The sequence below is a fragment of the Cuculus canorus genome, chromosome 1 (assembly GCF_017976375.1).
Source record: "Cuculus canorus isolate bCucCan1 chromosome 1, bCucCan1.pri, whole genome shotgun sequence".
NCBI lineage: Eukaryota > Metazoa > Chordata > Aves > Cuculiformes > Cuculidae > Cuculus > Cuculus canorus.
Window position 1 is genome coordinate 113,722,011 of NC_071401.1, and position 26,855 is coordinate 113,748,865.

Sequence of the window (26,855 nt, forward strand, 5' to 3'; positions counted from 1 at the left end):
CTAATTCACCGTCTGTTGAGAATGGGACTCTGAACTACCCCTCACTCCAAGGGGCATTTCTTTTCCTAACTTTAATGTTTCCATTGCAGTTTTGTAATACCGGTTGTTTTGTTGCAAATTATAGCTGAAAGGCTCTTTCCTGGAAAGAGATTCCCTTCTGTAGAGGAAATTTGGATTTGACAAGCTTTCTGCAGGCAATTACTTGGCCCATCCTCAAAGTGAACTTCTGCTGTGTGGTATGACATTGTTCTGTGCTGATGGTCATGAACTGTTAGTTCACTGGCCCTGAAAGAGATTATAAATTACCTTTAATATGTGTTATTGCTTGAATCAAGACTTCCATGCAGCGTCCTACCACTTGCGCTAAGGGATTCTTGCTTGTAGGGTTTTTTCTTACAGTCAAGTTAGCACAGATGTATACCATACAGAAACACTGCTGGCACACCACACATCGTGGTTTCTGTCTTCATAAAATTTGCCAGATAGAAGGCAATCACACACAAATACACACACCCCATTCAGGTATAACTCATTGCACGTACAAAAGCAGATTTCTCCGCTGTGATCCCTAGAAGCCCATGCCCTGTGCCTGTTCATGCCAGCATCGAGCCCAGCTCAGCGTGGTACCTGCCCTCCACCCTCTACCCTTCCCGCTCAGTTAGCAGATAAACAGGTACACCTCACCCTTCTAGTCCCTCTGCATCCTAGTCCCTTTACACTATCATCCAAAGTAATCATCACAGGCCTCCTTACCTCTGTGATGATCTCTTGAATTGCCTTTTGTCTCCAACAGCAAATCAACCTGCCCCTCACCTACTGAGGTCAGCTGCTTTCATATTGGGAAAAGAATAAAAAATGAACTCTTGGGAATAATAAAAAGTTCAGAAATCTTTCAAGCTCAAAAATAAATAACTAAAGGGAAGGAGGGAGGGAGAGTTTCATGCTTCTTTTGATTAATTCCCTTTCTTCCCACCCCCAAAGACAGTGTGGTAAATAAAATGAAGTACAGTCCTGACAGACACAAACCTTGACTGTCTGTTTATGAGTGCCAATATTCCAGCGGGACTATGCAAAATGAATCTGTCAGTGAATCAGAGCACATGTAACAGAGTGTGACGGTACATGCTTCACATTAAAAACAAATCCTTCAGAATGTGCAGAATACCCTAAATCTACATCTGCCACACTAGTTATTTCTATTATGTTCTTAAAATTCATCCTGAATTTTATTTTCCACATCTTGGAAGTGTTAGATCTGCAAAACAGTATTATAACTGCAGCTGTTGTGAAGTTCAGCTCTGCATAAGTATGTAGCTGAATGTTGGTTGGAATTCTGATTTTCACTTCTGAATATTTTTCCAACCATCCACTGGCAGCTACCCAGTCTGAGAAAACCACTGCTTTTGCCTACCATGATCACTGATACCTACCATATGTAAGGATGATCAGAAGATGCCATTTTATCATGCCTGACTCTCCGGAGCTCCATCATCATCTTTTCCTACTTTCCTCCTTCCAGTTCCTTAGCACCAACACCTTGTGATGCTGCTTCTACACCACCATTCCTTTGGCCTGAAGAGCCACATTCAATGCCACTGACACCATAGTCATTAAAATGAATTTCCAGCAGCAGAAAGAAGCCTAACACTGCCAGGCAAACGACAGTATTATTTTTTCATCTCTCTTGCTTCCATTACCACCTGCTGACAAAGGAAGAAGACTTGAAGAACGTTTATGCTGTACAGCGATTTACAGTTTAAATTTTGAGTAAGGTCTTTGATCATACCAGAATGCAGTCATCTGCATTACTGTGCAAATACAACACAAGCGAAACACATCCAATTTTAGGTTTAGTATCAGCTAATAACGCTACTGACTGATTTTTTTATTTTCATAATGAGTTGCAGCTACATTATACACAGTCACTTGCACTGGATTGCAGATTGATTTTCCAAGTGTCACTTTTCAATGTGAGAATTTTCTAAAAGCTCTCCTCACAGCAAAAGCCACATACTTTGTATCATCCTAATAGGATATTATCACAAATTTGTATTTACAATCCAAATATTAAAATATTTTCATTTTTCTTATCTGCACAAACATGAGTGCATGTTGAAGCACAACAAAAGCCAAACCCCTTTGCTGTTAAGAGCTACCTAATAAGACAGTTTTGTTCCCTCTGATCCCATTTTTACTTGGAAGTGGAGGAGAAAACGACTGAGCATTTCTTCTCTACTCCTACACATCAACAGAGCTGGAAGCTATCACCCTCCTCTGGTTGTACTGTGCCAATTGAAACAGAACAAAATGTTTTAGCTCAGCACTCCTGTTTTAGCTCAGCACTCCTAATTCTCAGCTCTTCCTACAGGACTTTGAAAAATCTGTTTTCTTGGAAAGCAGTTCAACCTTTTCCCACCCTCTCTTTGGAGCTAACAGAACCAGCCAAAGGCATCTGCACAACTTTGCCAGGTCTGAGCTGTGTTTCTGCAGAGCGTTCGAAGTCCTAACATAAAATAAAGCCTAAAAAAAAAGAAAATTAAAAAAAAAGAAGAAAAAAACCAAAACAAACCTACCCCTAACCTGTTGTTATGAATTCCAAAATCTTGGTTTATATAGCGATTAGAAATTATGAAAAAAGCTACATGGAAACAAATGCTGGAAAATACACTTTTCCCTGACTTCTCCGAAGCAAGGTCTCTAGTTCTTACTAATTTCATACATATATATTATATTTTTATATTACTGCAGTTTCTTCTCATGTATATATTAGAAGCAGGCAGACCTCCTTGGCCCCTACGGCTGCCCAGAGCTCAGAGCAGAGAGGACCATCCCCAGGGTCTCAGGCCCACTCTGGCTGGGTGGGTTACAGTAACCTCACAATTATGCTACCACTTTGTTCCCTTCAAGATATGTAGAGTGATCAACACCCTGACCAAGCAGCCTGCTTCCAGACAAAGCCTTGGGGTATATGGTATTCCAGCACCACCAGGAAAGGACACACGGGTTGCACTTATGTGCTCTTTCCTGCTATAGCAGCCGGGGAAGGAGGACTCCTTGCAATACCTATTGACAGTATCTGTACATTAACTATGAGAACAAGTGCAGTCAGACATAACCTTTGATCTAAAAACCAAGATAGCAATCACTAGTGCTATTGCAAGTGACAACATATTTCCCCCTCTACTTACCTCGAGTTTTGCAATATACCTCTGGATTTAAAACAAACAAACAAACAATAACAACAACAAAACAACCAAAAATCCCAAACACAAAACCAAAATAAAACCCTAATAAGCTTGCAATATTTAATCTGGCACTTTTCTTTTAGGACACCGCCTGGTGTGCACTCAGCAGCTGAGATATTCCACAGAGCACTAAATCTAGTGGATAGGAGAGTGTGTGATATGCAAGTCAATAAGAAAACCAGAGAGCAGGCCGTATATACATCCAAAGGAAAGAATGAATTGAAGAAAATGAGAATTTGAAATTAAAACATACTAAATACCATATCCTGAGGAGCACAAAGTTCATCTGATAACCTCCACCTGCAGAGATCAAACTACACTGTGAAAAGTAGTTACAACCAGAAATCCAACCTAGCAGCTGTACCCTTTTGGCCTGGGATCTGAAGGTGTACTTTTCTGACCCAATTTTCACTTCAAAAACTGTAAAACTACAAAAAGCATATTTCTATGGACACTCGTACATACAGCACTCACTTTTGTACCCGGCAGGTCTACTTAACCTAGTTTGGATTTTCTATATTAAAAATAGACATAAAAGATTTTATGTGTGACAGGTGACTTGAACAACCGCCATCTCCCACACAAAAGAATACTCCTGTATTATTATTTTTTTTCAAATGGATCCAGGACAGGTACGCAAGCTGTTTTCTTACCAGAGTGAACTTTGGTCCTTAGGGCAACAGAGGACTCTCCATGTTAATGATGTTGCACTATGCACCCAGTGCAGTGGGAGGAAGTACGGAGCCATCTTCCCTCTTAAGGGAACAGAAAGTTAGCTCAGAAAAGCAGAAACTTTCTTTAAACAACCACCGGGACTGGGACTACCATTTCCTCTCTGCACACTGAAAATGTCAGGAATTTGTCAACATGGACTGTATTACTAGCCTGTAGGGACACTGGAAGCAGAAGGGGTCTCTGTAAGTGAAGCAAAGAGCTCAGAATGTCAAGGTGAAAGGGTCAATCTGTCCTCCTTTGGTAGCTAAATCTTTCTTTTGTGTTGAGGAGAAAAAAACACCCATAGTAAGGGGAACTACCTGGATAAGTATCCACTATGAAAATTAAAGGGGTAAGAACTAGAAGAAAATAGAAGTAAAAGTAATCTTTTAAGCCTCTTCCCTAATTTTTAGGGCTTTAGTTACTGTAAGCGGATAGGAATTCTCTCCGGCCACAGGGTGTATGGGGCCAAGGGAAGCACACAATGGGATGGACCATGTGCTTTCTGATACAAAGCCCAGATTTATGGCACTCTGCCTACAAGTGAATTAGGCACAAGCAGCTGTCCCAGAACACTGCCCAGGTGACTGCACTACCTCCATGCAACTGCAACAGGGCATAGTTACTAATTAAACTTCCAAATGTGTAGAGTGCTTGTGCCTTCCAGGACACAAGAAATCACAACCTATTTCTCTGTGCAGCAGGAACAAATATATTAAAAGCAAGCTGCAGGATGCTTTTGCTTAGCAGCTTTCTACATGTGGAGTCACACATCCGAGAAATATGTTTCAGGATAACCAGACAGTCTTTCCTCTGCCCAGGGTTGTTAGAGGACAGGGTTGGTGGCATTTTCAAAGGAGCTGGAGAGCTGTTTCTTGTGCCACAGGACCACTGCAAGGAGTCATCTACAGACCAGTTTCTCCCTGTTGAGCTTTTAATTACTTGGAGCCTGCAGCCAGATATTTTCCATGGATTTAAAAAACTTACATACATGGTATTTAGCAGTGTCAGCTGGCTGCCAGAGTTTGTCAGCTATAGCTTGTGAGCATCCAACTTTCTTTAGGCTTGAATCAAAGCCCTCTGTTAGATATGTAAAAACATTAGCACAAACATGGTGTTCACACTCCCAGAGCAAAATTGCTCGTCGTTGGTTTTCCCTTATGCGAAAACTTCTAACAGTGTTATAACTAGAATGCTTTAGCAGAATATTTTTATGATCTAATTGTTTTATTGTCACCACTCTATGCCAGTGACACTGCTTATGCATGCTTGCCCTTGTTTACCAGCCAGCTGTAAACGGGTGTCACACAGGGCTGAAGCACGTGCTACATTGTCAGTCACTTTCTTCTCACTCAGTGCTGCAGCCCTCAGTGATCTCACGAGCCAGGCATCCTGGGCTCTGACTATAAAACATGAGAGAATCATAAGAAAATCCCAATTTGGGCCAATAATATGGGAGACTGACTAGCACTGAAATTCAGCTCACCTTGTGAAGAATTTGTTCCTCCAAAAGCCCTTGTCCTCACTATTAACCCTTCACTGACATCAAAGTAAATCTTATGTCACTCTCCTGCCCCCAGTAGAGTCCTTTTCCTTTATGTAAAGGGAAAGCAGCTGAAGACAGCTGAAAAGATGCTTTTGTGATTATTATAGTAGCTGCAAAGTCATATGCCCCATGGTAGCATTCAGCTCGATACCTACCAGTCTGTGTTGTGGGCTCAGCAGCACCAACACCTGTTTTAGTGTAGAAATAGGTTCGCAGGCAGCCAGGGGAGCTCACAGCACCTCAGCACAGACACATTTCAGAGAGTTGCAGCTGCAAGGGTCTGCAATGGGGGCAGCACCCTGGAAGACATGGGCGACCCATGGAAGGACACACATTGCTAGGGACATAGCTGGAGATATGCTTACAAGGAGATGCTCGATGCCAAAGGGAGTCACAGCTGAGGGGCACTTGCTGGGTAGGGACAACCCTGAGGGTACCAGAACCAGCATGCATGGGGGCAGAGACATCCTTGAGGCAACATGGCTCATTGGTCACCCATGCCAGGGAAGGGGTACCCCTCAGGGACTGAAGGTAACACATGGCAAAAGCAAGGGTAGGGGAGACCAGGAAGATGTTTGACTGAAGTTGACCCCGGAGAAGGGAAAGGAAATGGTTTTCTATAAATGTTCTTTTTTGTTTTCTTTCTTCTCAACCCTCAAATCAGCAATTAAATCTTTGTGTTAATTGGGAGCAAATTCAGTCACATAAAAATCCCTCAAGACAAATCCCCCAGTTTTGCCCTTGACACATAATCCCAAATTAAATTTGCCCTTACCTTAGAAGGCTTCCAGCTTATTTCATTGTATTGCATACAGATCTTTCACAGAGGTACAAATCTGACATACACAAAATAATAAACAAGGCCAGGCATCAACAGGGTAGGAGTATAAACCATTCCAACCTCACAATCCTTTATATTACCTTATTTGTCAGTAGCTAAGGTGCAATGGGTAAATTTAGTCCTTATAACCCCTCTAGCTGACGGCATAAAGGGCGCATACGTTTCATGGTGTCTGCCAAATGTGTAGCTAATAAGGATGCAAACACCACTATCTCCCATTGCAACAGGCCAGTACAGAGAACTTGTAGTTTGGTCACTGTCGTGCTGTCCCAGATGCAGTGCCACAGTGCTGTCCCAATACGTGCCACAGACAAAATGAAAATTGAATTGTAAATTGAAAATATTGAGATCCTTTTGGTGCCATAACAACTATTTCTAACAGCAGTGTTTAAAGTGTTGGCATCTCATAAGCTGAAGTTTCTAATTTCAGAAAAAAATGGCTATTTGTCTGTGCATTTCAGATGTATGTCAGCCAGCACGTAATCGAAGACAAGGTGTTTTTCTGTAACAAACCTCCATAATAAAAACACCAGGGTAAGATCCTAAAGTTCAACTCAATACATCACGCTAATCTTCGGAATGGGATTTTCTCGCCACTAATCTTGTTAGAGCTAGGGCACAGTGAAAAAATATCTAAACCCATAATTACTGAAGAGATATTAAAAGGATCCATTTATTTCAATTAAAAAATGCAAACTTTGAGAAGAACTCATTAATACTCAAAATCCAGCCATGCAATAAATAATACTAATGAACTGAGAAAAAGGAATGGATGAACAAGTACTGACATGGTGTCTTACACTTATTGCTGTTAAAGAGGAACTGACAATTATTCCATTCGAAATGTAATTTTAAGTAAGGGAAATGCTAGAAAGTGAGAGAAAGTCTAGTTAAAATATGTATGTACATATATACACACATTTTTAAAATGTATTACGATGAAAGCTAATTTAATTTAGTCCTGAGGAGGCTATAATACCATTTTCAACACCCTTAAGCTGTGTTTACATTAGCAAACAGTGCTGTGCAACAAGAGCGTGAAACAGCTGTTGCTGAGATGCTGCCAGCACACAAACTATCCATATGTTGAAGGCTTACTGCCAGGCTCGTCCTGAGGACTGCCTACCTCATGGTAAGCAGGATAACTTAGGTGCAGGGCTGGAGGATCTCTCTAGTTTGCTTTTGTCTCAAGGGAACTCAGCATGTTCCAAGGGTGCTTTGTAATGTGGATCAAAACACACTGAACATGTGTGTGGCAACAAACATGAAATTTTCTTTAAAAACAGCCTCCTGACTTGTACCAAAATGCTTCCTAAAATGGCAGCACTCAGAACACTATAGGCAGTTTATTCTAGGACAAAACCAGCTAGACACAGCAGAAATCAAGTGCAACACTCACTCACATTACCTAGATGATCTAATGACAACGAATCATAGAATCATAGAATAATTTGGGTTGGAAGGGACCTTAAAGATCATCTAGTTCCAACCCCCCTGCCATGGGAAGGGGTATGAGGGGTATCTAAACCAGCCTTTTTGGTACCAATGGGCTGTGATAGCTGTGAAGACAGAATACAAAAACATGGTTTTTTCCATATGCTTGTGAGCTTCTGCAGTTTGCTAAGAGGAAAAATCAAACACTTGGTTTGGTATTTTGGAATTACAATACAACTATTCAAATAGTGCACTTGCAGTTAGCCAGGCTCCTTCAATAATTTTCTTTAGGCTTCCAATGCAGACTGAGACAAAATCCACCACCACCACCACCTGTATGTTCACTGCTCCCCCTTAATTTCACTAGTATTTCACTGAAGGGAATTTCTGGTGCCTTAGTTGTGATACAAAGTGCAGATTCATGTCATGATGGGATCTGCACCAGTCACAGGACATGCTTTTTTTCAGCAGATTAAAGATTTTTATATTACAAGAGAAGACCTGGTCACACCCCGTTATCTCTTAAGAAGTAACTTGAGAGAGAGGAAGAAGCTGAAAATGCCAACATGCAAAAGAGATGGCATAAATAGAACAATTATCTACTATTATTTTTACCCAGGAGCTGCTTCCCATCCCCGTTTGTTTGTGTAGTTGAAAGGGTGTAGAATACCTAAGCCTCCTCAGACAAGTCACAATATATCTGAAGAATCAAAATGACTGTCCAGAAAGCTAAGATACTGTGATTCGATATGATAGATATGAAAGGCAAAGAGAACAAGTGGCAAAAACGTGGAAGATACTTTAAAAGAAAAGGAAAACTAGAAAACTCTTCTGTGACACAGCTAAATGGAAAGAAGCACCTCCTCACTGTTTTCCACCTGCTACGCACAAGTTTTACTTCATACTCCAGTTCTTACAGTAGAGCAAGCAGGAAGTTACTATTCCCTGGCTGCCACCTCTCCCGCTGGAGGATCCCTAGTCTGTTCACTCGTTCCTTGACTGAAAGTTGCTCCTGCCCATTATGAGGGACAGTAAGTGTATTCCTTCTATCTTTTGGGGTTCTCAGACACAAGCTATCAGGGTTATGGCAGAGTTTAGCAGCTCAGGAGGGAGAAAGCTCCGAGATAAAAGATGAACCTCTATTTTGTTTTGTTAAATCATGGTCAAGTTATTGAAAATCACCATTTCCTTTCTTTCAATAGTCTTGTGTGGGAAAATGCTGGCAAGTCACCAAAACTTCATCTAGATGAGAGGCTTCGGCTTTTACTAGTTTAAAAATGAGTGATTTACAGCAGTACATTACACAATGATGTTATTCCCATTGCAAGTATGCTCTCAGAGTGTAGAGAAGAGGATGGTGTGCATCAATTACATGTCCCTAACTCCTTCCAGCAGACACTTGCCTCTCCTAGAACCGGGGCCAACCAGACCAAAGAGCAGAAGGAAGGAACCGTCAGGCTCCACGTCATTGCCCTCTCCTTTCTAAATGCATAAACCTGCCTGGCAAGCTGCGCAACTTACCTGTATGAAAAACAACTACATTACTTCAACAGTTAATGACTTCTAGTGGCTTTCTCGATACATTTTACTGCAATTTTACAACTGAAGCCAGTACATATCGAACCGTTGCCTCTCTCCATAAATAAGATGGAAGTTTCTTACCACTCATTCTACTTTATGCAAAATGTGATAGGCTGGGCATGTCTAGCTTTTCTGTTCTACTATATTTATAATTTCTACTATATTTAATTTGGCTGTTTCATGGATATTTTCCATAAGGACTGAGAAACTTGGCTGAAAGGGAGGAAGGTACACTTGGAATACAACATGATGCAGAGGGGTATGGACTACCTCTGGATGAGGACAATCCTTCCCTCGTTGGGCCTGAGAGATGATTAAGATTTGCAGCTACAAAAAATACTGAGAAACAGCGACTGTGCTGTCTTCAGAATCCCAGCCACTGGAGCTAGGCATTCTGGATAAACAAACAGGGAAGCAGATGCCAAAAGAAAAGCATTTGTTAACAAATCAGCTGAAATTTTATTGCCAAGAAGTTGCCTTATCAGTGTAAAGTTTCCCTCTATGACTCTACTACAACAGGTTTCCTGAATATCACAGCTTGACATCACCGATGGACTGAAACATCCTTCAGATCCTTAGGATGGCTGTTCGATTGCCTTCAAGCCTTCCTTTTGATCAAGGCAAGGGAGCCATTGGCAATGTCAGGACATTTCATTGCCAGTAACGCTTTCTCCCATTTCCAGAGTTTCTCGAGTGCTTGTGCCTGCATCAGTGCAGTCTAATAAAGTGTGTGACTACAGACAAGCAATGAATCTGCCACCAGATGTCACCAAGAGGCCATTATGCCTGCTGAGACTAAACTCAGCCTCTGGATTTCCTGCAGACAGGACAGGGATGATGATAGCACTGTTATTACCCCTACAGTTACATGAGATCACTCCTTTCTACTACTAACAGCTGAAAATGAGTTTTAAAAAAGAGGACTCCTTGTAATCAGCTGGCATCACTGCGTATTCCAGGTTTACTCCCATGGCATACAGGCTAATTTACCTTTCCAGAGAGGAGTTAAATTTCACATCAGTCACAAACTGAAACTCAAAATGTCAGATTAAGGATTTTAACACCAATGCAAACGTTGTCAGTGCATATAAAATTCTACTATTTTAAAGTCTTCCCCTGCATGATTATCGAGGTGCTCCAACAAGCATTGCTGTAGTCACACCTATCAGTTGTCAGCTGCTTGTCCTCCAACTTTCATCTGTGTGGGCCACATAAATTGCCTTACTTATCCGTCTTTTATCATTTTTTCCTGATGGATAGACTAAATGAGTTTCTCTCTTTCCTGCCTTTGGCTACTCTATGTTCTATCTAGTACTAGTGTTTGCATTTCTAACTGCACTGTAAGTATGTCAGAGTTGTACAGAAATTAGGAGAGCCCTGTTTTCTGTGTTGGTGAATACCTCAGACTCTAAAACAGAGCCTGAAGGTTTGTAATGAAATACATCTGGAAAAATAGTTATTGACACCAGGTTCTGTTAATTCCAGGCTGTGGGAGAAAGGTAAAATTTAATTTAGGATTTCTACTTTGTTTCCTGAAAAAAATAGACTTTCAATGTGCATTAAGTCTTCAAAAACAAAATCCATTGAACACTGCAGTACACTGCGTGAGCTGAAAGTTGAAAGCTATGACTTTTGCTCTTTACTGAAGGCCTGTATTCCTCTTTTTACAGAACTTGATCACCTTGAAGAATTTACCCTTCTCAAACAGTTAGTGGAAAAAAAACCCCACAAGCTATCAAGATAGATATGGGATTGCAAGAAACAGCAAGCAATGCAAAAATAAGTGTTTCATGACAAGGGAACATGGAAAATTTCCTGCCATAATCAAAACAATTGGAAGAGTTAAAAAATAAAAGCAGAACAATAAAGAACTGCTGAAGTTCAGCACCTGGAATGGCCTATCTAGCTGCTTGCTTACACCATTCACGGCATTGGAAGTGACTCAACACTGCATTTCAAATAAGAGCATGTATTCAAGGAAACAACTAACAAGAACGTGGCATTACTTACCCATCTTTAGACTCCACTCTAATCTATGAATCTTCAAAACTAGTTTGTCAAAAGTACGTGACATTTGTCCAAAATAACTGGGAATTACAGAAAAATCAATATTCAAGCAAACATTCTTCTGCAGTTCTTCATACCTAACAGTTAAATCTGTGAAGTTGCCTCGGTTTAGTTTGAAGAGATCAAGAAATCAGTCACAAACTAGAAAAAATACTGCAGCAGGTGATGCCTGAAGACTGATACAAGAAAACACTGCAATTCCTAGTAATGTCATGCTGGCAAAGGAGCTGCATTTGCACATTTAATGTAGTATTAGATCTTCACATTTAATAAAAAATACAGTGACGTTAAAGATACAGTACTCTGCAATAATACTGTTGTCTGAAATGTCAGATTCCTCACCCAGCATGCAAAGAGCCAATCTCACATGCCAAGCTGGGACAGTGATTTTATTTCAGTATTGCGCAAAGCTGAGTGCTCAGTAGCTTTCTGCAAGTCAATCACCTCCAACCAGAGCCTCTGTGCTTAATTTATTACAGAAGTTGTGATGTGAATACATGCCAAGTACTTCCCTCTATAAATGATTGATTAGTGGTTTATATATAATTTTAATAAAGTTACATGTTTTGTACTGCGTATATTCAGTGAGTAGAGGTCTGCTTCTGGAGGCAGGCAGCCTTCTACCTGCAGGTGCGGTTTTGTATGTATAGGAGTATATAATGAGGTAGTTTGCCTAAGGAAACTTCACCTTTAAGTTTCCCTGCCAAGTCGGCAATCTCAATGACGAGGCCTGTAATATGTCCCCCTTTGGTCCAGATGTCCAAGATGTTCCTTATATCAGATCATGACTCCTTTGATCTTTTATAGTAGAAGTACAATTTCTACTGTTCTGTTTAATATAAACAAGTGTTAGTCCTTTACTAATTACTATCAACGTGTTCAGAGCAGTGCACGCTCTTTTGCAGCAATACAGTCTTGCTGCTGCAATAATTTTTCACATTTCCTAGCACTAGGATTTCTTCTGTCACCAGTTACTCCATGGCATCGCTCTGTAGGATGAACTTACTCTACTAGAGCATTGCATTACTATCTTTAAATCTGTTGCTCTCTTTAAACAATTATATAATTGATACAAAATCTGTTTCAACTACAGGCCACAAAACACATTTGACTTATGCAAATTATTTCAACCACCAAAAAAAGTTAGTAAAGATTTTAGAAATAAAGTCAAATTTATACTGTCTGAAAAGCATAAAATCCATGCCTATGAGGTGTACTGCGTTAAGAGTTTCCTACAGCCTTTTCTGAAAAAAAATACAGTACAAGCATCTGTAATGTAGTAATGTAGCAGAAGATGTGTTAGCATAGCTGGTTCTCCTGCAGACAACTGCCTAACCCCACCTCCTACAGCTGGTTTTACTTCTGATCCGCAAAGCCAAATATGACCAAAAATAGCTCTAAGAAGTGTCCTTGGCAGAATTTAGGTCCAACATACCGCTAGCTCCCCATTTCAAAATAACAGCTACTAATTAGGAGACTTATATACTTCTGAAGGCACCCAGACCCCCTAAGAGAACTAAAAGCTGCACTCACAGAGTGCTTAGCAGAGAAACTGTCATTTCTATCCTGCCTAATTTCCATTAAGATACACGAAGTGGACTGTAGATACACTGCAGCCAGTGTGAGAAACTCTACTGCTTGTGAACATTTGAGGTGAGAAAGCTATCACAATTCCGAACAAATTGTTTTTCTTCAATCCAGTGATTTAACAGCAGAGTTACTTCTGCAGCCACTACCAGAATATATTATAATAAATTTGTGAACTAATAAACTAAAGCTAATCTGAGATTTGAAACAGTCTTCCAGCAGCAATCAAGAATCCTCACCTTTTGAAATACTATCTGAAATAAGCATTGGGGTTTTTTTGTTCAGAGAACTGGATGTAGGACACAGTCAACCTGAGAGCTTGCTTAATGGTACATGCATTATGAAACATTAAGAAAAAGAGATAGTGAAGTCTGCAAAGACAATGTTCACCTACCTTTGCAATTTATGAGGAGAAAAAGATACAACCTGGCAAGTACTTTGATGATGACTAGTCATTAACCTTAAGATTCCCTCCTTAGATTACTAAGCAAGCAGGACCATAGATGAATAATATTAGACACCTCTTTTAAATTCCTAAATACAGTTAAAAATTTAATTTCATGGAGGAAGTGAGCATCCAAAGAAAACACACTTATTTGTTACTATGACAAGTTTTATAAGATAACATGAGGTTGAGCACTGATGGGTATATAGACCACAGACACAAGTCAGAACTTGTTTCATGCTCCATGAAAAGTAACCACAAGGGGACTTCACTACTTCTGCATAAGGAGTTAGCACAGAAAAGCAATACAGCATAACCTGCTGTAAGGTAACTGGCCTGCATGATCACAGAGGTTCTGCTCATATATTGCTTTAAGACAATCAAGCTTCCTACTTCAGAGAGAAAAAAATAAAATACATCCAGTGTGGTTGTTTAGAACAGAGGGTCACAATTTCCACTGTTTAACATTTATACAATTCTGCAAGTTCTGCCTGCTTTGTTGCAAGTCAGTATTTTACTTACTATCAAATTACTTGCCAGAGATCGATCTAGAAAATATAAATTTAGCTTTTCAGCTTAAGCAGTAGTGATAAGTATAAGAAATGTCACTGAAAATATTTGTCTTGAGCCTTGACTAAATAGTGATAGAGAGGAAAATTAACGAAAACAGTTTTAAATAACTTTTATTTTTGTTTAATTAATGCAACTAAAATAGACATTGTTTCCAAACAATGTAAACCAACTACAAGCTACTTCAGCTCTGAACAGCAGTGTCTAGAGGGAGTGATGAAATCAATTCCATCAATATTTCAAGTTTTTGGCTCTGCTCCGTTTAAACAAGTCCTAACTTTTTCCTTAAAGTCAAGGTTAAGCTAAAAGTATCTTCTCAAATTTACCTAGCACTTGGTGTTTTTCTTAAAAAAAAAAAAAATTAAAAAATTCTGAATGTGACAATTATTTGAAAACCAAATTCTGAATTTCCAGTAAGGATATATATTATAAACAATAATCAAAACACCTAAAACTTATCTGTGATATCCTATGGCACACTACTGCAGTGACGACCTCACAGCTCCCACGTGGCATAAAATGAACATGCTTTGCTAGATACACCACATATCAAGGAGCAGAAGCAGTGCCACCTCTCTGCCTCCCTTACAACCTGAGTGCAAACAGATCTGCTGGTGCTGACTGATCTGGCAGCAGCTTTCAAAACCCTGTTCTGCCTCCGTACAAGATGGAGAGATGTAAGAACCATTATGGAACTGGAATCCTTTTTTTCCAAGTGGAAATAAAATGCATTTAGAAGGGATGAATATGCTTTTTAAAGAGCGAATGCAGGCCTGGGAGAAAAAGAGGAAAATAGATCACAGGATAAAAAGTCATACCCATTAATAACTGCAAAACCACAGTTACTCACCATCAGCTGACCGTTGGTGCCTACCAAATACTCAGGTGGTGAGATTGTAAGTAGATACTGTCCCATTTCCTGCATTTAGCAGCAGCAGCCTGGGATAATTGCTGCGCAGCAGCTGCCATCAACTGCTCATCAACTGCTGGTACCACTTGCTCCTTAATAACTAGTTTGAAGTAACCCATAAGGACACATCAAAATTAGCTGCTGCAAAAGTCAATTATTCAACAGCTAATGATCAGTAATGGATGCAGATTCTTAACAAATTAACTGACAAATACCAACAGCAGCAACTGCACCAGCAGGTCAACAGTAAATCAAACAGCATCTACTCCAGTCTGCAGCTGAATAGGGATTTACACAGAGGTCACAAGGCTGTGACAATTTAACATCTTGTGTACTTTGTGTAGGAGATCTGAAGAAGTAAGAACAAGTTCTTAAGTACCAACCTTAGTAAAAAGCTGATTTGCCACAACACTCCTTGCAGACAATATTTTGAAGTGATCACACATAAACATTTTGAACGTAAGAATTAATGAAGGCTGTTATTTGATCATTTTCTTAATCCCACAGAAATCCAGTTTCTCACCAAAACAAGCAAATTTTCATCTTTCTTCCTCACATTGACACTAGCACTTGTGTGGCCAGCCTTCCGACAGAGCTGATCAGTCTGAAGCTTTTCTGACAAGTAGTTAGGTTTCATTGGGACCAGTCCCTCCTGTTCAGAGTTAGCAGAAGTAATAATGCTGACACAAGAAGGAAACCAGGACAGGTACCGAGTGGAGGGAGTGGACCACCCACACCACAGCAGCTTACAGGAGTAATGAAAACTACACCTTTAATTATGTTCATATTAAACACACTAACCAAAGTAATAGCTACGCTGCCAGTTAGAAAGTACAGTTCTGCAAATGACAAAATATTTAGTTGAATTACAGATGGTCATACTGAATGTTGAAAAGGTACCCATTCAGGCCTTCAGGTAGGCTTTTGTCCTCACCTGAACAGGAATGCAATTCTCAACACAACCAAGGAAACTGCTTCTTCCGAATTTGAAACTCAGACAGATTTTTATTTATTATACATGAGTAGCGTAAGAAGCTACAACTCAACTATTTATTGGGATAGAATATTCCAACACAGTATTTGAAATTTTGCTTAGAAATTATTTTAGAAATTTTTACAGTGAACTCAAGATGTAATGTCAATGTAATAAGCACTTCACCATAGATAAAATTCTTATTTTGAGAAAATATACAAAAATCACATCTTTTATATTAAAAACTCTGTTTTATGTACATACAAAATAATTATCAAAGCATTTGGTTCATACAGTGCTGCTGTAGCTCATGAAATCAACTACTTGATATAAGAGTCAGTGAGCCAGTGCTACAAATAGATGCCTGGGCAACCATCTCAAATTTGTCTACTTGAGGACACAAAACAACAGAGAATTTGTCTGTATTCATGACAAAGTTGGAACCATAAGGTAAAAGGAAAGGAAGCTATTAACCCAAAGACAAAGACTTCAACGATGCAAAGTTCCTTGCATTGTCCCCTTAAGCTACTTCTGTTATACAGTGAGGAACCACATTTAGAAGATAAATGGCAGCAGTTTGTATTTGTATTTGTATTATTATGTCTGTTCTCTCCAAAAACTCCCTACACTAGCAGATGGTTTTCTTGGGACTCACATGTCCATTTAGACACTTGCTAATCCCATTTCAAAAAGGCAGAAGAAATGACTTGGTGTTACAACTCAGATAAGAGTTTAAACTGATGAGGTGAAGAGAAGCAAGCTGAAAATTGTGAACTCCAAGTCATCTAGTTCATTACATACTGCTGCCAACCCATATTTAAATGTAACCACGTTTTAGGAAAGAATGATCAAACTAACTCCATTCACAATTACAGTACAAAATCTAAAGTCATTCTCTGAAATGTTTGTTGCTCTTGAAAGGGTACCCAAAAAGCATCACCTGTATTAACACTTTAGAATCTGTATCTCAGTTTGTCATCCAGCAGGTCTGGCTCAAAAAAGAGACATCACATGCCTCTAACTATTTCAATATTCAGCTATGCACTAAAAGAGGTGTGTTCCCCCAGTCACTCAGTTGTGAAAGAGTTGCTCAGAATTTCTGAGGTTCAAACAGTCAGTTCTTTCCCATCGTATAACGCTTGCAGTTGGTTTGCCTCGTATTTTAGGGACGGTTTTTCAATTTGCATCCCAGGACCCATAGCGTTCTGTCCAACTATTTTAAGATTCACAACTTTTATTTTCCAGGTATTCTCCCTAACAGGACAGCTAATAAGTCCAAAAATTTGTTCAAAGATGCCCAAACAAGTGTTGTCTCTATGTACTGTGCCAGCCACAGCCACCAGTACTAACCCATGGGGAGACATGGCACACTTCAGTCCATTGGAATGCAAATTAGGGTTGAATAGAATATATTCGTCTTTAACCAATGACAGCAGACGAAGGCTAACCATTTCTGCACCAACATATTCTTCCATGTTTTTTTCTAATGTGTTGTAACACAACTTCATTTTAGCATCCTCCCAGAAGTGCTGTGGTCCCCATCCTTCTTCAGATTTTACTCCCAAGGGATGTTGAGAATTCAGGAGTTCAAAGAACCATTGACAGAATTCTTCTCCTAGATTGTGAATGTGATCTTGTGGTGACTTTTGTCTCTCTCCATGACTCTGAAATCAAGCACATTTTTTTCTTAGAACTACTCAGCTTCAACATGCAAGATTACCACTTAGAACAATGTAATATCATGTAAATCCTTTATTTTTTTCAAACACTCTACACCTTCAAGTGTTCTGAGACACTGCCTGATGAAAAACTATAGAGTAAAATCTCATTTATTTTTAAGATCATGATTATCTAGAGAATCAGAGTAGGTTCTTTGAAATACAGTTAGAATAGTTCTTCAGTTTCATCTTGGTCTTCAAAACAAGAAGCATACAAATCCAACCTGAAAAGCTGATGTCACATTAAGGTATATGTCATGGCTTGGCCACTGCTGGCAACGAAGAACCAAATGGCTGCTCACTCATTGTACCCGCGCCAAGTGGGACAGGGAGTAGAATTAGGGGAAAAAAAAAGTAAAACTCATGGGTCAGGATAAGGACAGTTTAACAGGGCAGCAAAGAAAGAGAAAATACAACAATAATCTGCCCAAAATCCAACACCTGACATGCTACCAATCCAGAATTCCAAGCCATGCTCTGCAGCTGCACATCCAAACCTTGCTGTGAAACTCAGCCACAATTACTGCGTTGCCAACTGTGCCACAAACCGCATCATCTACCATGCCACGAATCATGTCGCAAACCCTGCCCCCCAGCCAACTACCCCCTTATAATCCCAGCATGATGTCATGGTATCCAATATCCCTTTGGCCAGTCTGGGTCAGTTGCCCAAGCTGTATCCCAGCTTCTTCTGAAAATTAACTCTATCCCAGCCAAACCCAGGACAATATATCAATTTACTAACAAGTGCTTATAAATAAGCAATTATGTTGACATGTGTCTGCTGCTTCGTGTTGCCTTCAGTCTCTTCTTTTTGGTAGCTTTTAATTTGGTGAATTGTATTGGTCTCCGCATCTTCATATAGCTGATAAGAACAAATAGGACTTGGTGGGAAGATATCTTTTGATTATGTACATTCCAATGCCCAAAGGTGACAGAATACTTCTGATTTATGGGGGTATTTTACCTGTGTCAGTGGAATATGCTAACAGAATGGACAACTAATCCAGGAAGAACTGAAATTCAAAGAATTAGTGTATTCCAGAACTTTTTCTCCCACATCACATGCCTGAATTTAGCCCTGGCAGTAGTAAGACTGCCAAAACCCATCCAAAAGTTGCTTGGTCACTTTTGTGAGTGATGTTTGTAGTCTTCACCATATTTCTAATAGGAAAAAAGCCCAAATCAAAGAAAATCATACCTTTGCTCCTCCAAACTAGACATAATCTCAGTTACTTTACTAATTGTATAACTGATCACTTAAAACGGACTGAGACAATAAGACATCAGGATAGGAGGGCTGCAGGGATTTTCACAGAGCAGCACAAGCTTACTCTGGGAATAAAGACAATGCCACTCAGTCTGCCAAAAAATCTTTCCTTCAAACTGTCATAATATCCTTTGTTCAACATTGACTCTGCTGAGAAAGTATTTTTAAGTAGTGAGACAAAGTACACATTGTTAGCAGACAGCCAAGCCTTCATAGAATAGTTTGAAAATGCTCAGTCAAAGTTTCTTGGACTTGTCTTAGAAGCCTTAGAGAAGAACAGACCAGTGAAAGAAAGCATGAAACTATCCATAACACTTCTTCCATTAATTGCTTATAGGTTATGGACAAGCCACTTGTGCCCTTTTTTTCCTTGTTTTACAGAAAATGACAAACACACACACTCCAAAAATACATCTAAGATGTAGGGGGATAAGAAATACTTCAAAGTAATTTTTAAGTTTAATGACTGGTTGCTGAAAATATGGTGGGTAAACAACAAAGTGGTGGGTATAAACTTCTGAAGCCAATTCACAGTAAGTAGCAAAAGCAAGTATTAGTGAGGAATCAGTAGTCGTGGTCTGAAAACCATATCAGAAGAGGGGACAAACTACTCCAAGTGCTATATCACTAAATATATAATGCAACAAAGTAAGCAGTTAAGATTTTTTTAGACACTATTATGGGTCTAGCTAAGAAAAAGATCTTTTCCTTGCAGCTGACTTCTTGGTATGTTTACAACTATGTGCAGAGAAAAGCAAAATTTAAGGACAAACATTTAGGGAACATGTTGCTTAGCAATTAGATATTTAAGACAGGTTTTAAAGTTGCTTATAAAAACACATTCGGTTTAGAGGACACTTCTGTGTCGCTGTAAAATGCAACAATCAGATGCTCAAGTAACAGTCCTGTGAGCCTACTTAACTTGTGCATACATAGTTTTTTTATCCTCTGCTTTCTTTTACAATAGGTAAGATTTTTCACTTAGGAAAAATAAACCAAACCTTCCAACGTAAAGATATATGACTTCCAGCTGTAAGGTGAAGCATTTTCTGAACAAGAACTAAACGTACAGTAATTGCATAGGGCTTCTCAGCATTTGGAACCTGACAACAAGACTTTTAGAAGTAAATTAAACATCACAAGTTTGCTAACAGTAAAGCCTAGTAAGTATTAAATTGAGTATGTATTACATAAATATTAAGTAATTAAGCGTGAAAAGTTTGGAGACTTTCAAGTAAAAATGTTCTATTTGTTTCACAATAAACTGTAATTAATTTCTAATTCTGTTACGTAGGTTCATGTTACCCATTTGTTCAAAACGGTAAGGGCCACCAGAATTAAGAGAAAACAAAGGCAAAGAAATATATAAGTGATAAATAAGCCAGTTGAATTTCTCACTCTTTGTGAATGTGTTTAAACTACTTTGGAGAATCTAATTTACTTACCTTCAATCATAAAACTTGGGGTAATATTTGGGAAGTGTCCCTTCTAGAGGAACCTTTTTCTTTTTTTCCCGAAGGATGCACACAAAAAAATTGTTTTGAAAACAATTCTCAGCTAAATTATAATTCTCATTCTATAATCCCCGAGAGAAAGCTCAACGCAACAGGTTATCAGCAGCTACAGAGCTCTAACAGTCCAGCTGGTGGGGCTGTTGCCCAGTAGGTCTCAGAAGTACAGCACTTAAGCAAGGTGGCTATTTAGAACTTCATGGTAAAGATCCAAGACTAATAAAACACTTGAAGTTCCTTACACCACAAGGATTTGCTAAATGGCAAGATTTTGAACTTCCAAATAACCTGTAATTGCCAAAATACATTTAGTTACACTGTATTAAGCGTAAAAGATATCAAGGAAAAAAATTACACAGACCTGGTGCTGCTATAAATGTTACATTTCAATATATATATAAAAATTCACTAAAATCCTTTCTGCACTCTAATTGCAAGAGTAAGAAGGAAACCAGTTTACAGAGAGTATTACTTTGATTGCACTGTCTCTAAATAGTGCAAGGCCACTTAATAAAGGCACTTTTCTCTCTGTTCCCTCCTTCCCACTCAACATTTTAGACCACAGTCCAACAAGCATTTTTACCCTATAATATACTATTGACAGATGTGCCATACCAATGGTATTGCTGATGTGGTTGAAGGATGACTATAAAACCCTGATTTATATCAAAAGTTTAAAAAATTACAAGGGGCTATGCAGGCTTTCTGTATTATTAACATTGTTTTCAGTTGTCCCTGAATCCACAGTATTAATTGTGCATAACTTCTATTTTAGCTTACAGTACAACTTGAAAACTAAAAGCGCAGGGAAGACCCCACACGTTAGAATTCGAATGCAGTAGGGTACTTCACAAGACAGAGCAGAAGATTGTGCTCTGCAAGTGATATGTTGGCACAGACACCTTTAAACGATGTACCTTTAAAAAAACAAACAAACAAAAAAACTCAAAAAAGGAAGCGTTAAAGACTTTCAGTACCTTCCTAAATACAGCTATCAGGCAGAATTTGGATGCACATTAGAGCATTTACACCGGTTATCTTGCAAAAGCAACACTAAGCATCCTCAAGTGTCTCAGAAAGCAGCACTCACCTCTGCATGCGTTTTTTTCTCTTCTGATTCTGAGGCACATGTTGGGAGCTTTCCACTCCAGTACAGCTTTACACAATCAATGAGTTGATGTTTCTCAGAGGAAGGAGGTACTGGAATTTCTTGTGCTGCCAAATACTTAAAAATTATCTCTCGATAGACTTTTCTGCGTTTCAAAAGTTCTTCTGCACTTTGGCTGTAAACCAAAATGGCATGAATGGCTTCTGCAAGCAAAGAAATTTAAGTTAGCAGTTGCTTCTCTCATGATTAAAACCCAAACCTACGCCATTTCTTGAGCTCCTGACCAGCACCACCAAATACAAAACAAAACAAACCTAAATGAAATGCAAAGACTTAATATGTTGTTTGCAAACTGAAATCCAACCTAATCATATTAGACACAACAAACACCCAAAGACTTGGGAACATATTTTTAAAAAGTACTGCTTTTACTGAAGACTTTGCTACCTTGTAATTCCTACTTCCAGCATCCATAACTGCTTAGAACTTATGTAATATTTCAGCTTGAAGAGAAGGATCCAACTTTTTTTTCCAAATGAAATTACTAATATTTTTCAAATATTTTCAAGCTGTTTAGTAACTCCGAGTACTTCAAGAAGTACAAAGATTCTTGCACACAACACATTTCACCAATACTTCCCGAGATGCAGCTAGCCTTAACTTCAACATAAGTTCATTTAACATTAAATCATTTAGGTCTTCCTGCTTCGTGTCACCACACAGCACTTTCACTTAGCAAAACCTGAGCTTGGTTTCATTTTCCATTTCAAAAGCTTTGGGATATTTCAAAATAAGCCATCCACGTCTCCTTGGAAGCAAGACTACACAGAGAAAGAAGAAACAGGCATATATTTTATAGTTCTTCTGAATATGGAATGTGGATTTTAATTTCTGTGTCAAATGGGTAGATCACACAATTCAGTCAGAGAACATACTGTTTGTTTGAAGAGCATGCAAGTTGTCAAAATTTTTCCATGAACAGAAAATTGACAGAAATGCAGACAGAGATAACTATGGTAATCTCTGATTCCTTGTATGATGAACAAGAACTCTAGTACCAGATGTCTGCAGTTTTTTTCAGAAAACACACAGTAGTGGAAGTGAGTTTCCATCTACGTTCCTGAAGACAGACAAAAATGGAATTAAATCTGTTTTATTTCCATGCCAATAAAATTACTACTCCCAGGTTTGTAAGAAAACACCATGTATCATCACACAACCATAGTGTGCACTGAAACGTAACATTAAAAAAAATCAGCTTCAAGGCTCTGTGACAAAATCAGGAAACAAAAAACTGAAATTCATTTCACTTTTAAAGTAGTTGCAGTAGCCAGTTCTCACCCGAACTAAGGTTGGGTACTTAACATGTTACCTATAAAAACTGTATGTTTAAAGAAGAAGAGGCTAATAACTGAACTAAAAATAAATAAATAAATAAATAAATAAATATTTAACATTTTAAATAAGCCTACAATCACTGTGAAAAGTAGATTAAAAAAGAAGCAAAAAGAAAAACTGCAGGCATAACACCTTTTTAAGAAATATGCTCAGCAAATCTTACAGGTTGGGCTTGTACCACACAAAACATGTTTTTGGATGAGTCTATTTCAGGGCAATATGCTGAGTGTCCTCAGGTAAGTCAGATACAAAATTAAGTTTTGTAAAACAAATCATAGAATCGTAGAATGCTTTAGATTGGAAGGGACCCTAAAGATCATCTAGTTCCAACCTCCCTACCATAGGCAGGGACACTTTCCCCTAGACCAGGCTGCTCAAAGTCTCATCCAACCTGGCCTTGAACAGCTCCAGGGATAGGGCATCCATGACTTCTCTGGTGCCACTGCCTCGCCACTCTCACAGTAAAAAATTTCTTTCTAATATCTAATCTAAATCTCCCCTCTTTCAGCTTAAACCGGTTCTCCCTCGTCCTGTTACGACACTCCTTGATAAAGAGCCGCTCCCCATCCTTCCTATAGCCCCCTTCAGGTACTGGAAGGTCGCTATAAGGTCTCCCAGGATTTTTCCCTTCTCCAGGCTTGACAACCCCAGCTTTCTCAGCCTGTCCTTGTTTGAGAGGTGCTCCAGCCCTCAGATCATCTTCGTGGCTCTCCTCTGGACCCGCTGTAACAGATCCATGTTCCTTCTGTGCTGGGGACCCTAGAATTGAACGCAGTACTCCAGGTGTGGTCCCACAACACAGTAGACAGGAAAAAAGTCAACTTCCTCTCCCTGCTGGTCTCAACACCTACAAACGATGGAGAATGGCGACATCTGAAAGTGCTGTGTTCTACAAAGAATATTTGATTTGTGGTTTAGCCTTTAAAAATCTGAAATTAAATGTCATTTAATGCAAACAGCAAGAGGCATGTGGATCTTAAATACAATTTTTAAACAATAACAGGGCATAGGAAACGCCATGACACTGCATGAAGCTCACCGGGACAGGGAGGGAAGGGGGGTGTACTTCCAGAGAAAAAGACCTGCTTGAGATCTGCCGGTTTGCTACAAGCTGTTAACAGCTGCAAGTTAGAAGGTCTGAGCACTTTAGGGTCACAGCCTGCACGGACAGGGAAGCTTTATAAGGCCTCCAACAGGACCCAGGAGTCCACAGCAGCCACCCTCGGGTCCTTGGGAACAGCTCAGTCATAAACAAAAGCTGAATAGAACCCTTCTAACATTAAACTGAAGTTATGATTCAAAAAGTCACTACAAGTGATTCCTCCATCCTGTCCCTCTCCCATATTCAGAATTTTATTTACTGCAAATTACACCCCTAAAAACCATCAACCATCCTTTTTTTTTTTTTTTTTTTCTGTGGAAAGTCAATGTTGATAGGCCTCAAGCTGTTGATAGTCAATGTCTGTGGAAGTCAATGTTGATAGGCCTCAAGCTGTCGCAACATCTACAGTGGTCACTTTAGCCTGACTGATCGACCTTCAAATATCTCAGGTGCAGCCTCCGTGGCATTGAGCAAATCTTCCGCTTGTGACAGAAGGAGCTGATGGATGCCTTGGGAACTAATGCCCAGCAAGTTACGTGTGTCCGCAAGAACACAGAAATGTCCTATAAGCCAAAGCTGCTTTTCTACTACATGCAAGGCTTGAAGCTGCTGCTCCACTTGGCAGTATTTTCTCAGTCAAGACCAGAACATTCAATGATGCTCATATTATAGGCCAGAGATACCTTAAGATACCTAAGTTACCTTAAACATCGTCCAGTTCCATCCCCCCTGCCATGGGCAGGGACATCTCCCACTAGACCAGACCGCTCAGAGCACCAACCAGCTTGGCCTTGAACACCTCCACGGATGGGGCATCCATAACTGTCCTGGGCAACCTGTGCCGGTGCCTCACCACCTTCACCATGAATTTTTTCCTAATGTCTAGTCTAAATCTAATTTGGTTGATGAGAAGCTTGCTGTGAGCCAGCAATGTGCGCTCACAGCCCAGAAGGCCAACCATAATGTGGCCTGCAGCAAAAGAAGCGTGGCCAGCAGGGCGAGGGAGGTCATTCTGCCCCCCTATTCCTCTCTTGTGAGACCTCACCTGGAGTACTGTGTCCAGTTCTGGAATCCTCAACATACACCTGGAGTACTGTGTCCAGTTCTGGAATCCTCAACATAAGAAAGATATGGAGCTGTTGGAATGGGTCCAGAGAAGGGCTACAAAGATGATCAGAGGAGCACCTCCCATCCGAGGACAGGCTGAGAAAGCTGTGCTTGTTCAGCCTGGAGAAGGCTCCAAGCAGATCTTACAGCGACCTTCCAGTACCTGAAGGGGCTACAAAAAAACTGGGGAGGGGCTGTTCACAAAGGCTTGTAGTGATAGGGAGAGGGGCAGATTTAAACTAGACATATAAGGAGGAAATTCTTCACCATGAGAGTGGTGAGGCACTGGCACAGGTTGCCCAGGGAAGCTGTGGCTGCCCCATCCCTGGAGGTGTTGAAGGCCAGGTTGGATGGGGCCTTGGGCAGCCTGATCTGGTGGGAGGTGTCCCTGCCCATGGCACGGGGGTTGGAACTGGGTGGTCTTTAAGGTCCCTTCCAACCCAAACTACACTATAATTCTGATTTAAGTTCCTTGGCCAAACCCCTCCCCGCAGCCAGCACCGAGGCAGCCGCGGCCCCAGGCACCACGGGCCGACAGCGCCGCGATCTCCGGGCGGCTGCAGCGCCCGCCGGGGCCGCCCCGCTCCCCTCCTCCGCCCGAGACCGAACCCGCCCGCAGCCCCGGGCAGCGACCGGGGAACGGCCATCTCCGCCGGCAGGGAGCGGGGAACAGGCTCCAGCCATGCCCGCCGGCACGGAACAGGTAGCAAGGAGCAACGGAGCAAGGAACAGACTCCAGCAATCCCCGCCCGCAGGGAACGGGGAGCAGGGAAGAGGCTGCAGCGATGCCGGCCAGCAGGAAGCAGCGAGGCTGCAGTGATCCCCGCGGCGGGAGCAGCCGCGCCCCGCGCACCTTGGCGGCTCTCCGGATGCACCATGCGGTTGGTGACGGTGTCCGTCAGCGCCAGCAACTCCTCGGTCCTGAGGAGCTCCAGCAGCTCCCGACAACCAGCTCGCTCCCGCTCGCTCAGCCCCGGCGACGCCATCGCCCGGCACCGCCGGAACCGGAGCCGCCGCAGCGCCGCCTTCCTGTTCTGCGCCCTGGGCGGGGCGGGGAGCCGAAACTGCCGGGAAATAAACCCTCTAGGGCTCGGTTTGGAGCTCTAGGAAGCGAGCAGCCTCTATCAGGGCTGGGCAAGGCGAGGGAGCGATCTCTGTGCATCGTGTGCGGAGGCAGGAGCTGGGACAGGAGGTACTGCCCGCTCACAGGCAGAAGGATACACTTACCTAGAAATTTTATGAGGGGGCTGGAGAACCAAGTCTTATGAGGAACGGCTGAGAGAGCTGGGGTTGTTTAGCCTGGAGAAGAGGAGGCTGAGGGGAGACCTTATTACTCTCTACAACTACCTGAAAGGAGGTTGTGGAGAGGAGGGAGCTGGCCTTTTCTCCCAAGTGACGGGACAGACAAGAGGGAATGGCTTCAAGCTCTGCCAGGGGAGGTTCAGGCTGGACATCAGGAAAAAAAATTTCACAGAAAGGGTCATCGGGCACTGTCAGAGGCTGCCCAGGGAGGTGGTTGAGTCACCTTCCCTGGAGGTGTTTAAGGGGCGGGTGGATGAGGTGCTGAGGGACATGGTTTAGGGAATGTTAGGAATGGTTGGACTCGATGACCCAGTGGGTCCCTTCCAACCTGGTGATTCTATGATTCTCTTATTTTCCAAGGTCCAATTGTAATGTTATTACGAACTTAACAGCAGTCAAAACTCTAATTTGGAGCTGGCTCCAGCT

The 26,855-nt window shown here is 40.9% G+C and overlaps 1 protein-coding gene across 1 annotated transcript; it reads right to left on the minus strand.

Annotated features, from left to right (window-relative positions):
• Positions 1-14,253: 14,253 nt before the first annotated feature.
• On the minus strand, positions 14,254-26,182 carry C1H3orf38 (chromosome 1 C3orf38 homolog). Its single transcript, XM_054055783.1, has 3 exons — positions 25,981-26,182; positions 21,503-21,723; positions 14,254-17,577 (listed from the first exon to the last, which is right to left on the minus strand). Exons 1-3 carry the CDS (start codon positions 26,111-26,113, stop codon positions 17,020-17,022), a joined length of 912 nt encoding a protein of 303 aa, XP_053911758.1. The 5' UTR covers positions 26,114-26,182; the 3' UTR covers positions 14,254-17,019.
• Positions 26,183-26,855: the final 673 nt, after the last annotated feature.

What these genes read in the sequence shown, in the direction of transcription:
- C1H3orf38 (XM_054055783.1), bottom strand. Translation starts at nt 26,113, where the DNA reads ATGGCGTCGCCGGGGCTGAGCGAGCGGGAGCGAGCTGGTTGTCGGGAG. An exon ending in GCATCCGGAGAGCCGCCAAG is followed by an intron (nt 21,724 to 25,980) that starts GTGCGCGGGGCG and finishes CTTTGCTTGCAG; the next exon opens with AAGCCATTCATGCCATTTTG. An exon ending in AGAAAAAAACGCATGCAGAG is followed by an intron (nt 17,578 to 21,502) that starts GTGAGTGCTGCT and finishes GCTTGATTTCAG; the next exon opens with AGTCATGGAGAGAGACAAAA.